General features: G+C 44.5%; 1 protein-coding gene across 2 annotated transcripts in view; it reads right to left on the bottom strand.

Moving 5' to 3' along the window:
• Positions 1-737: 737 nt before the first annotated feature.
• Positions 738-12,693, bottom strand: part of LOC115472602 (neural Wiskott-Aldrich syndrome protein-like) — a 35,557-nt gene continuing 23,601 nt past the window's right edge. For both annotated transcript variants that reach the window (XM_030206907.1, XM_030206908.1), the window contains exon 7: positions 738-974. In XM_030206907.1, coding sequence (XP_030062767.1) covers positions 934-974 — 41 coding nt within the window. In that variant the 3' untranslated portion in view covers positions 738-933. The remainder of the gene's footprint in view (positions 975-12,693) is intronic.

Raw genomic sequence — 12,693 nt, 5'->3', positions numbered from 1 at the left:
CACAGCCAGATAGGTCCACTTCGTCAGCATAGGAGCAGGAATGACCCAACAGCAGCATAGCGCTGCTCCAAGAAATGCATGACTGTATTTAACACACACACACACACACATCCAAAACAAGATACCCAAGCCTAAACTAAGTTCTTAAAGCTACAAATAATGCTTCCAGTCCACTGCCATAAGCAAAACTGACCAAGGAGCTAGATGCTGTACCCAGGAAGCTCCTGCCACACAGCAAGGTACATCCTAGCAAGGTGCAGTGAACCCCTCTGCACCAAGCCATGCCTTGATAAATAGCCCTACTCTAATCACCCAGGCTTGGATATTTCCTGCCGTCCAAGCTGCAACATGCATGGCATAGAAGACAGCATGTAAACCTGGTAGGGGGGGGGGATAGGATGCTCCCCCACCATGTCTGCAGGGCAAAGAGGGCTCTTCCGGGCAGCTCATGGGCTTTTAAGCCCCTGATTCCAGTGCCTCCCTTCCCAACAGGGAGCCCAGTTTTGGTGTGAATGCTCTTTTCCGGCCACCCGGGGCTTCCTCCTCTGCAACAACCTCTTTTTCCACTGCAACATGGGTGCAGGGCCCCATGTTAAAGGTCAGCTCCATGCACTCATGCCCTCTGCCTTATTACTTCCAGAAACAAAGATGAGGAACTGAACACATACAGCAAGCAGACCACTTCATCCAGAAATACAGAAGCAATATTAAATGTTACCAATTTTTAACCACTACAATTAGATTAAAATAGACTTTATTTCTAGTTGCCCAATTTAAAAACCATTAACATTTAGTAATGGACATGCACATAAGATAATAAGCTTACATTTAGAGGATGAACATTTCAAGGAACATTAACCATTTGTGTGGCAAGACATTTCATAATATTGTTTTCTGCACAAGTTTGGCTGCAGTTCAAGGTAGCAGCTTCTTTCAATCTTCCCATTCATCTTCGTCTTCAGATGCTTCATCTCCTAGAAAAAGATGCAGCATCACAACCTTCAGTAAAGGACAAGAAACTTCTGTAATATGAAACGGTCACACAATTTTAGACCACTAATGTACCAGGAACCTGAGTGTGCGCATTATGGCCAAGTTGAAGGTTGTTCGATTTTGTGGGTTTTTTTTTTAATCTTTATTAAGGTATTTTTCCAGCAAGGAGATAACCACCATATTATTATATTATATATACACATATACATACACACACACAATAGAGTCAAGCTCATAACTATTGACCCAAATGATATTAACCAACAGACCTAGATTCTACAAGATCCCCTTGACCTGCATATTAGTGCTTCAATATTTTCGATTGCTAGAACTGGCAGCTTTTCTGGAGTCCTGCAAAGCTTGCCAGTCCCTTACTATTGCAACAATAGTATAGCTACTGGTGAGGCACAGGCCCATCCAGCACGACACTCCTCTCTCTCTCCTCCGCTGGCAGCCTGGTATCTGCTCCCATTTCTGAACCCTCTCCCCAGTATGCTTCAGATGTGGCTGCAGCAGTGGCATAGCCAATCAATTTTAGGTGGACACATCTTCTATGCATATCCACAGAGAGGAGGGGGGGCAGGGGGGACAAAATTTCCCAGGCCCGGGCCTCCAAGGGGGCCCGGCGCTGCAGTCCCACCCGCCCTCCATTGTCAACCGTCTGCCCCCTGCATTGATCGCAGGCTCACCTCCGTGAAAGCAGCGCTGCAGGCGGCAGAATGCCTCCCTTCGGGCCTCCTTCCCTCCCTGTGTCCCGCCCTCATCTGATGTAACTTCCACTAGGGTGGGACACAAAGAGGGAAGGAGGGCCGAAGGGAGACATTCTGCTGCCTGCAGCGCTGCTTTCACAAAGGTGAGACTGATTTCAATGCAGGGGGCGGCCTTGCCCCACCTTACACCAGAATCACACAACTCAATATTAATTCTTTAGCTAATTAGGATCTCCAAGCTCTGTGAGCTGGAGATTTCCTCCAAAGGCAACCAAAACTCCATTTTACCAAGTTTGGCAGGCAGCAACCATGTCTGAGCTACTGATGCAAGCATCTCATACTTGCTTAGTTGTTAGTGACTCAAGGATGCTGCTACCAAGCTTGGTAGAATGGAGTTCTGGCGGCCTTTGGAGAAGATCCTCAGTTGATGATGCTTGGAAATCCTAACCAAATACAGCAAGGATCAGAGCTGGTGTTTGACGTTTGCTCCTCCCCCCCCCCCCCCCCCCACCCCCGAATCCCCTCTCTTCCCTGCCTACTCCTCCAATCTTCCCATCTGCCATTACTATCACACCAATACACCATCACCAAATACAGAACAAGGGATCACAAAAACTGAACTGGGCACCATGTACTGCAACACTGGAGAAATAAAAATAGAAATGCATTTCCTTTTCTACTGAACACAAAGATATCTGCTATGCACATTTCCCAAAACTTAACATATTTGAGAAAGCCTACAACTTACACCTTTACAGGTCTACCCCTCCTGGGATTCACTGATCTTTGCGAGTCTCTATCATGTATTAGCTGTTACTTGATGTCATTACTAGGGATCATATTTTATGTTCTAATAACTATACTCTATTTGTATTTTTCTGTTAGTAAATGGCATTCCTTAGATATGACTTTACATTGTGAACTGTTTTAATAGTTTAAGGAAGAGCAGTATATCAAGGACGATAATAAGCAATAAATCATATTCCATTTAATATATTCAAAATAAAATGCTATTTTTCTACCTTTGTCTGGACATTTTAGTTTTCCCCATCATGTTGGTTCTATTTTCTCTTTTCCTGTCTGTCTTTAATTCTGTTCAAGTGGTTGCTGTCCATTTGCCTTTTCTCATCTTGCCTGCGCCCACTACATCTGCCTCTGAAATATCTTCTTTTTTTTTTTCTTTACTGCCTCTCTGTTCTCAGGTTTCACTCTCGCTCACCCTTTTTACTTTTCAGCTACCTATCAAATTCCATCTTCTCTCATTCTCTAGCTCTCCCATTCTCCATCTCACTCCTTCCATTCCCTTTCATCTTTAAGCTACTCCCTATAATTACTGCATAAGTACAAACATAAGTAATGCCACACTGGGAAAAGACCAAGGGTCCATCGAGCCCAGCATCCTGTCCACGACAGCAGCCAATCCAGGCCAAGGGCACCTGGCAAGCTTCCCAAACCTACAAACATTCTATACAATGTTATTCCTGGAATTGTGGATTTTTCCCCAAGTCCATTTAGTAGTGGTTTATGGACTTGTCCTTTAGGAAACCGTCCAAACCCCTTTTTAAACTGTCAAGCTAACCGCCTTCACCACGTTCTCTGGCAACGAATTCCAGAGTTTAATTATGCATTGGGCGAAGAAACATTTTCTCCGATTTGTTTTAAATTTACTACACTGTAGTTTCATCGCATGCCCCCTAGTCGTAGTATTTTTGGAAAGCGTGAACAGACGCTTCACATCCACCTGTTCCACTCCACTCATTATTTTAAATCATGTCTCCCCTCAGCCGTCTCTTCTCCAAGCTGAAAAGCCCTAGCCTCCTTAGTCTTTCTTCATAGGGAAGTCGTCCCATCCCCGCTATCATTTTAGTCGCCCTTCGCTGCACCTTTTCCAATTCTGCTATATCGTTCTTGAGATGCGGCGACCAGAAATGAACACAATACTCAAGGTGCGGTCGAACCATGGAGCAATATAACGGCATTATGACATCCTCACACCTGTTTTCCATACCTTTCCTAATACTGTCCTCTTCTCATTCATTCCTTGCCACCTCCCCTCACTAGCCTCTCCCCTACATGGTTCCACCATTCTGTGTCTTCTTCCTTCCACCCCTCTAGCCCAATACCTGCTCCCTCTTTCTTCCTTCCCTACCCTCATAGCTTGATGTCTCCCTGTACCTTCCACTTCCACTCCCCCCTCTGCGACTTCTTCCCATTCTCTTGCCTTCTGCTCCCCTCCCCTGTGGTCCAGCATTTCTCCCTCTCTTCCCTCCTTCACTTCCTTCTTCCCCTGGATCCAACATAACCCTCTTTTTCCCCTTCTCCCTCCTATGCATCTCTCCTTCACTCTCTACCCCCCCATGCCCAAGATCTCTTCTCTCCTCCCTCTCTCCCATGGTCCACAATCACTCTCTTCCTCTCTCACTTCTTTGCAGCCTGGATCTAACATCTTTCTTCCCTCACCCCATGCAGCATCTCTTCTTCCTTTCACCCCCATGTCCAACATTTCTCCCTTCATATATCTTTCCGCTCTCCCTCCCATTGTCAGATTCTCAGTCCAAGTCTTCACCCCCCCCCCCCTACTTTCACAAGCATCTCTCAAACACTGCTGCAGTTGACCCTGAAACCTCCCCTCTGCCATGTCCCACCCAGGTAAAAACAGAAGTTTCATCAAAGGAGGGCGGGATGAGGCAGGGGCAAGGTTTCTGGGTCAGCCGCAGGCAGTATGTGAGTAGCTACTGCCATTGCCAGCAACCCTTTGAAAGAGAGGCTTGTTAAAGGAAGGGAGATGCAGGACCACAGAGCTCACCTTGCTCCCTCATGCCGGCATTGCCAAGGGTGTACGAGTCTCGGTGAGCCTGAGCCCAAAGTGGGTGGACCCAGGCCCACACCCCTGCACTGCTGCAAATCATTTTCACTACCTGCTCCAGCCCAGCAGGCTTCCTTCTGCTGCATTCCACCAGTAAAGAAACAGGAAGTAATGTCAACAAGGGTAGTAAGCCTGGCCAGTGCAGGCAGCGAAAATGAATCGCTGTGGCTGACTCTGAGGTACATCAGGAAGGGGGTTCAGAGACAAGGCAGATACCCGGCTGCTGGATGTGTGTGTGGGGGGGGGGGGGGGGAGGAAGCTGAGAGGAAAGTAAGAAAATTTTACATATGTGGGGGGGGGGGGGGGGGGCAAGCGTGGAAGGTTCCATCCAAAATACTAGGTCTGGCTATGCCACTGTATTGAAAATAAGATAGTGAAACAGCACCCCCCACTGGCAGGACTGTAGATGATGAACTCCCACTTAGCTTGGAGGGGACAGTAATCAGTTCTGTTACTTCACAGGCTTAGTCTTTTTAATTCAAGTCAGTTCTCTCTCTCTCCCCCCCCCCCCCCCCCCCCCCTAATGGCTCTCTCCCCCTTAATGCCATCTTGGGCCTCAACTAGATATACACCAAAAAAAATCAGGCACTCTCTGAATGTATTTCATGGTTAACCTCGTACCTTGGCAGTCTTCCTTAAGTGTACAATTAACTCCTGGAGGCTAAGTTAAACACAGTTTCCCACCCCAGCAAGACACTTAGGGCCTGATACACAAAGCTTACCCTGCTTTTAATGTTTGCTTTAGATTGGTTGTAGCCAGTCTAATGCAAACATTTAGCCAGTAATACACAAGGGTTTTCCATGGCTCTAAAGTGTGGCATTAGCAGCTACCAAAAACCTTATAAAAATGCATTACAAGGAGCTCATTAGTATTAAAATAAGCATTCCAAGTAATGCACAGACAGTTCCGTGCATAGAGTGCCTACATTTAACCTGCAAAGTTTCACAGCAGGTCTGAATCTGCTATGGGCAGCAGTCTGCTTGCACTGTATAGTTGTGCAAGCAGACTTGCCATAAGGTAAGCGCTCAGTGTATGAACCCCCCAACCCCCCCCCCCCCCAAAGAACTTTTTGGCATCCCTGGTGGTCCACTGACCACCTCCTGATCCCCCTGTGCCTCCCAACCCCCAGTGCGAAGAGTCCCTGGTGGTCCAGTGGACCCCTAGCCCCCTATGCCTCCTGAACCCCCTCCCACAAATAAATCCCTGGTGGCCTCAGTGGACCATGACCCCCCACTGATGCTCCCCCCCCTCCCAACACCCCCCCCCCCAAGGAAGAATCAAAAACCCTGAACCCCCTCCTGGTTCCCCAAGGCAGGAATGGCCCTGGTGGTCTAGCGACCCTGAGCCTCCAAACCTGCACCCCCTTCCTGACATCTCCCCAAAAGCAATGATGGCCCTGGTGATTTAGTGACCCCTCCCATCGGAACACCCCCTCCCCCAAATGCCTGGAAAAAGATGGAAGGAGAAGGATGGGAGCAACACCTCCTACTCTCCTGCCTCGAGCCTGCCCTGCACAAAATCGTGGCACCCAACCCTGCTCACTGCATCCTGGGATGGTGACTTCCAGGCCACATCGAGAAGAGAAATTGAATACTTCAGCCTTCATCAATTCACAGTCCCCTCTTCAGTCCGCCAACACATATATACTCTTTCATACTGTATTAAATCCAAACATAATCTACATCCACAGAACTCATCCAATCCTTCCCCAACAATCTGTGCTATGATTTTTCTCATTTAAAAAAAAAAAAAAAAAAAACACTTTGGGAAAAACTGAACAGCATTACTACAGATTACCATATAGAAAAGTCATGCCAACAGAACACCTAGCTTCAGTCACACATACAAATACAAAACAAGTGATCAGAAAGTGAAAGAGAAAGACATATATAGACCAAACAAAAAAACGGAAACCAAGAAATTAAACGCTGCATGCAGTGCAAAACCAAAGAAAGCGCTGCATTTCCCCTTTACTGTGTAAACAGACAGCAGATGTCAAATATGAGTGTGTGGGGGGGGGGGGGGGGGGGGGGGGGGATGTGGACAGGGCACCTAGCCTGACCTCCAATCCTGCCTGAATGCGACAGCTTGCTAGAGGACTTTTGAGGCCCCCTCACATTTTTGCCCTGGGCTGGGCCCCAGCTATGTCTAACACCTGCCAGATACATATTCCAATCAATAATAAGATAGCCAAAAGGGGAAAACAACATTTTTCTAATAATTTTGGCCCTAGATTTCTGCTTTCCTCTGTCTTCCCTTAATTCTGTTTGCTATTTCTTCTTTCCTCCTGTCTTCACTTCCTTCCCTACACTGATCTCTTCCATTTATTTTTCTGCTTCCCTATCCAAAATTTCACTCCTTCTCCCTAAAATGTCCTCCTTTTTACTGCATCTACCTACAGCTTTCTTTTTTTCTCATCCTAGCCTTCTCATTCCCCTTCCCCTAGTCTCACTAACTCTTCTCCCCATGTCCAGCATCTCCCTCCTCTTCCCACCCCTATACCCACCACCTCCTGTCTCTATCCTCTCCCTCACTCAGTATCTACAGTACTCTTCCGCCAGAAGCTGCACCATTGCCATTTCCTGTGGTGGCATGAATACAGGTTCATGCACACACTGAGGTAGCTCTACTGTGTCCCCCAGCCTTCCAAAGCTGACCAACATAGAAGGTATAGGATATGGCACAGCCACCTCAGCATGTGCATGGGCTAAAGGCAGGACCCCCACTCTTGCTGTTTCCTGTGCCACTGCTGCTGCCACAGGTGATGAGTTTCATAATGGTTTTGCTGTTAGTAGAAGCTGAAATAGGCATAAGGACAGCAGTGGAACTTAAGAGTGAATAGCAATTAGCAACAAAATCGGCACTTATACTGGTTAGTTTTCTGTCCTGTTGGCTGGCAGCCTCCTCTTTGCAAAATTATCCAGTTGGCAACCCTATGATATGCCCCACATAAAATCTGTTGCAACACAAGTGGCCCCTGGTCCTTCAACCTTGATCCACCCAACCCCCCCCCCCCCCCAAAAAAAAAAAAAAAAACCACCCTGGGGATTCCATGTTGATCCTCTCCCTGATATCTACTCCCAGAACATTTCCAGAGTGGGTGGCAAAAGTAACACCAATTCACTCTCACTCCCATGGCACCATGTTGGAAAATAACAGTACCTGACTCCATGCGACGTGTCAAGATACACCATGCAGAGTCAGTTTACCAAGTGAAATAATTGCCATATTTTACAAACTGACCGCAAAGTCTGCAAAATAAAAGCACCAATTTCCTTATTTGACAAACCAACTCCATGCGGGGTCAGGTGTATCCACAAAGGCAAGAGCAGGTGGTCATAGCTCCTGCTTCCCTATTTGAAGTACACAAGGGGGGGGGGGGTGGAGTCTGGGGAGATAGCCACTAAGCCCCCAGGGTTCCCATGGATGGTTGTTCCTGGGCTGCAATGTAGCATGGGGAGGGGGGTTACTTTTTTTAATTTTTTTTTTTTTTAATCAAGCATCCACTTGTACTGAAAAGTAAAAATAGTAATGAGGAAAAAGAAGGTCAGTGTACAGTCTCTATTATGTGGTAAATTACTGCAACTACTCAATAAGTAGGACAAAATATACAAGAAAATTTTAAAAGGAAATGAGCTAACATCTGGCATATTGCACAGATCAATTAGAATATGGTAAAGTCTTGTTCTGTTCCTCAAAAGTCACTTTAGTAGAAATAAATGTAGAATGCTTCAAAGGCAGTGGTGGACCAACAGTGTTCTGGGCCCTCAGGCAATAAAGAGCCCTGGGCCCCTAACCACCTATCAAAAGTGATTACATTAGATGGAAGCTAGGGGAGAGTGGGCCCCCTACTACTGTGGGTCCTCGGCACTGACCTATACTTTATCACACCTCTACAGGGAATCTTTAACAAAAAAATAGAGCTTCCATCTGCAAAACTCTAGGTCACAGCAAAAGAAACAGTTTCCTCTTTGCATTTGAGAGATCTTACAGTTCAAAAAGGTCTTATCACAATGTTTTAACATACAAATGTTAATACCTAATCCTTATCAGACAAGGCCAGTTTAACAGAGATTTGCAGGCTGAGCCGTCTCTGTATCAGATATCACCAATAGTCCAGAGACATCTAATGGTTCCGTGGAATGGAGCCTTTGCCTTTCCAACCAAGTTCCACCCTCAACTCTCGTCAAAGGGGGCAAGAGAAATATCTTCACAATCGATGGTAGAATTACTAGTGGAACATTCAAGGTTTTTTTTATATATCTCACAAATAACTCTTTTGGAGCAGGGGCGTAGCCAGACAACAGATTTTGGGTGGGCCTAGGCAAGAAGTGAGTGGGCACCAAATGTTCTCTCCACCACCCCCACATCAAAAACATATCTCAGCTGGTGGGAAAATGCTTCTGTCCGGTCTCCACCTTGGTAGTCTGCAGCAAGCATACGCTGAAAACTGAGCATGCGAAGGTGCCAGTATTGTGGAGATCAGCATTTTCATTAGCATGTGCTACTGTTGGATGGGCCCCGGCCCACCCGTGTCTACGTCACTGTTTTGGAGACCGTTTCTAATCAGGGAAAATTAAGTATTCTTAGGTTACAGCTTCTATTTTAGCCTTTAAGATTAGAAAACAGCCACTCTTGCTCCTTTCAATAGGAAAAACAAGGCAGGGAGCAAGCAAAACCAAATGTGGTAAAGGAACCTATGGATCGGTATGCGATTCATTTTAGCAGCCCCATTGCTCTAGGCATAATAAGGTCTGCTCCCTCCCTGAGATTTTGCTATGTCAGGTGATTGAACCCCACCCCTTCCATCTGCAGTAATACAGTAGATCCTTGTTTATACAAAGTACTCTTGCCTCCGAGAAGTTGTTCCTTTAGGGGGTGCTTCTCCTAATCCAGACTCTAACCTGGGAGAAGCTTCAGTACCAGAATCAGTAAGTGCCATGTGCTCTAACTCATCGCTCCTTCTCTTAGTGGGAATATTTCTTTGAAGGATGTGTGGTCTATTTATCCTGTAAAATGTTCAAACCTTACAATCCATTGCAGTTGAGTTAATTTACCGAGGATGCATTGGAAAACTTCTTAGACCAAGATAGGACATCAGTAAAACTGAATAGTAGTAATCTTTATTACTCATCTAGAGGTTCTAACTTCTACGTTGGTTACCAGGAAGGAGCTTTTGACTTACTTCATTCTCCAGATAGTTTAGGCATTTTTAGAAACCTCTCAAGATAACTCTTATTAGTTACTTCTCAGTCTGAGCAACAGATATGTCAGTCTTGAAAGCAAGTTTTCCAAAAATACATTTGCCTTTTTGTGTTCAGAATATAATGGTGCTTCCAAGTCTACACAACTGCGATGGAAGGCTTTTTTTTTTTTTTTTTTTTTTTTTTTAAACTGCTGAAAGTGGTAGGAGCCTCTTCTTTCCCTGTGTTTGTTAATATGGGATCTTTAATCCCATGCATCTAGGGCTTCTTTTAGAAAGCCATGCTAACAATTCCCACATGGCAAATGAGGAAGCCCATTCAATTCCCGTAGGCTTCCTCTCCTTTACCACAGAGGAATCGCTAGCCCAGCTTTGTAAACAAGCCCTTAGAGAATTCTCTCTCAGATAAACCTCATACTCAAAACGAAGGTACATACATAGTGGTTATTGGGAATGCAGAACAGGGATCTTCTTGGTTTAATTCTTTATATGTAAGTCTAGCTACTCCCCATGAGGTGGGCTTGGATGTAATGTCATTTTCTTTTTGTTTCCTTTATTTTTCCATACCTTTCCTTTGTGCTTTTGTAAAATATAGTTAAAACTGCAATTAAAAAAACAAACAAACTCCAGAGTAAAACTACACTAAATGATAACAGCTTACTGCATCAGTCCCTAGGTGTAGAGCAATTGGGGAAGAAAGCAACAGTTCTAGTATAGGACAGCAAAAAAATTGCAAGTTTAAATGTTGCTAAGTTAATCCATTTATAAAGAAAAATCATTTATGGATGGCACCAACCAACACAGCCTCAAATATCTGGCTGACACAATGTATTAAACCGTTCAACAATTTTCCTGCTAATACTATGTCTAAAGTTTCTCTGTAATACAAAAGTGGTTTTGGTTGATTTGGAAGTTTACAATATGCAGCTACAGTAAGTTGTATAACCAATTATCTTCAGCTTATGAATTGCATTGGCCATTCAGCATTAACAGAGTGAAGGGCGCTATTGGATGTATTTATTTTGTGAACAAAATCCTCCAGAAGGATTCCGTGGTGTGGGCTAGGACTAAGACGACTTCAGTCCATTCTGTTTATAGGCCATCAATAGAAATCAAACAAAATAAAACAAGATACCACCTTTTTTATTGGACATAACTTAATACATTTCTTGATTAGCTTTTGAAGGTTGCCCTTCTTCGTCAACCTTCGAAAGCTAATCAAGAAATGTATTAAGTTATGTCCAATAAAAAAGGTATCATCTTATTTTCTTTTCCATGTTTTATTTTGTTTGATTTATATTGATAACCTTAAGAGTGGACTAACACGGCTACCACACTCCTCTGTTTATAGGCCCAAATCCCACGCACTAGCCATGTTCAAGTCCAGCATGCGAGATAGTGAGCAAAACCATTTTTCTTTTTGTCCCCCCCCCCCAAACAGGTCACATCTACTTACCTGATTGGGTGGGAGGAGAAAGACACTAAAGAACAGCAAAATCAAGAGGCCAGAAGGAACCTTCATGCACAGCTCCACAATGGAGCAAGTGAGCCCACTTGGGACAGAGAAAGTACCTACATGTAATATAACAAACTGCTTTGGTTGTACCCACAGAAAGATGGTACTTCAAATCCATGACCCATAAGGGATGAAAGGGCTAGGTGAGGGAAGAGAAAGAATATCCCTTAATAGTTTGACATAGATGCTCATGGTGCTAGATCCCAGCTCTCTCTCTTATCCAAGCAAGTTCTTGCAATTCACTTGCTATTTGAGCTCTCCTCAAAACACAGAAAATGTGTGCAAGCTAAGCATGTAGCAATGCAAGGCAGTCAATATGCCACCACAGACTTGTGACCTATGCCTTCTGAACTTGCTCGATGTACTGTCATAATGTTGAACAAAGATCCAACACAACTATGCTTTTCCAGGCAAGAGGAAAGCCCAACAGTATAGGACAGAGCAGGTAAGACTTTTTTGTACATTACTACTATTTAGCATTTATATAGCACTACAAAGCGTACGCAGCGCTGCACAAATATAGAAGACAGACAGTCCCTGCTCAAAGAGCTTACAATCTAATAGACAAAAAATAAAGCAAGCAAATCAGTTAATGTGTATAGGAAAAAGGAGAGGAGGGTAAGTGGAAGCGAGAAAAAGCAATGTTAAAGAGGTGGGCTTTCAATCTAGATTTAAAGATGGTCAAGGATGGGGCAAGACGTAGGGACTCAGGAAGTCTATTCCAGGCGTAGGGTGCAGCAAGACAGAAGGAGCGAAGTCTGTAGTTGGCAGTAGTAGAGAAGGGAACAGATAAGGATTTATCCATGGATCAGATAAGATATAAAGAACCCTACCATGTAAAGAAATGGAGTGGAGATTTTCGAGTGTTACACGTGTGTACATGCACTAATACAGCCACAGTCCTGCCAGATTCTAGAATAAATGGGGGTCCAAGGGGTGCCTGAGGCAGCAGCAACTTTACCTATGAAAAGATAGCACTGCAAAAAGACACCTGATCCCTGTCCTTTATCCTCACCTCTTTATTCCCTTACCCTTAATTGTTCTGTGTACTGTCTTATCTAGATTGTAAGATCTTTGAGCAGGGATTGTCTTTGTGTATGGTATACAGCGCTGCATATGCCTTGTAGCGCTATAGAAATGATAAATAGTAGTAGTATTGGTAACACAGAGGCAAAATAGACAAACTATAAATGGGTTCAGAAAGTAAAGTGGAAGGTATTCTTTGGCATCTGTGGGGAAATTCTACCTTTTGTTTTATTTATCGCATTTGTATCCCACCTCTTTGCAGGCTCAAAGTGGCTTACAATACATCATGAGTAGTGGAGGAATGTTAATAGGTAAACATTTGGTATTGCAGGATCTTGGTCAGCATGATGATAGTAAAACAAAAAAAATAAACGAGAT

Source organism: Microcaecilia unicolor, chromosome 6 (assembly GCF_901765095.1).
Source record: "Microcaecilia unicolor chromosome 6, aMicUni1.1, whole genome shotgun sequence".
Lineage (NCBI taxonomy): Eukaryota > Metazoa > Chordata > Amphibia > Gymnophiona > Siphonopidae > Microcaecilia > Microcaecilia unicolor.
Note: the sequence above shows the minus strand (reverse complement) of the source record. Positions and strands in the feature narration are given on the sequence as shown.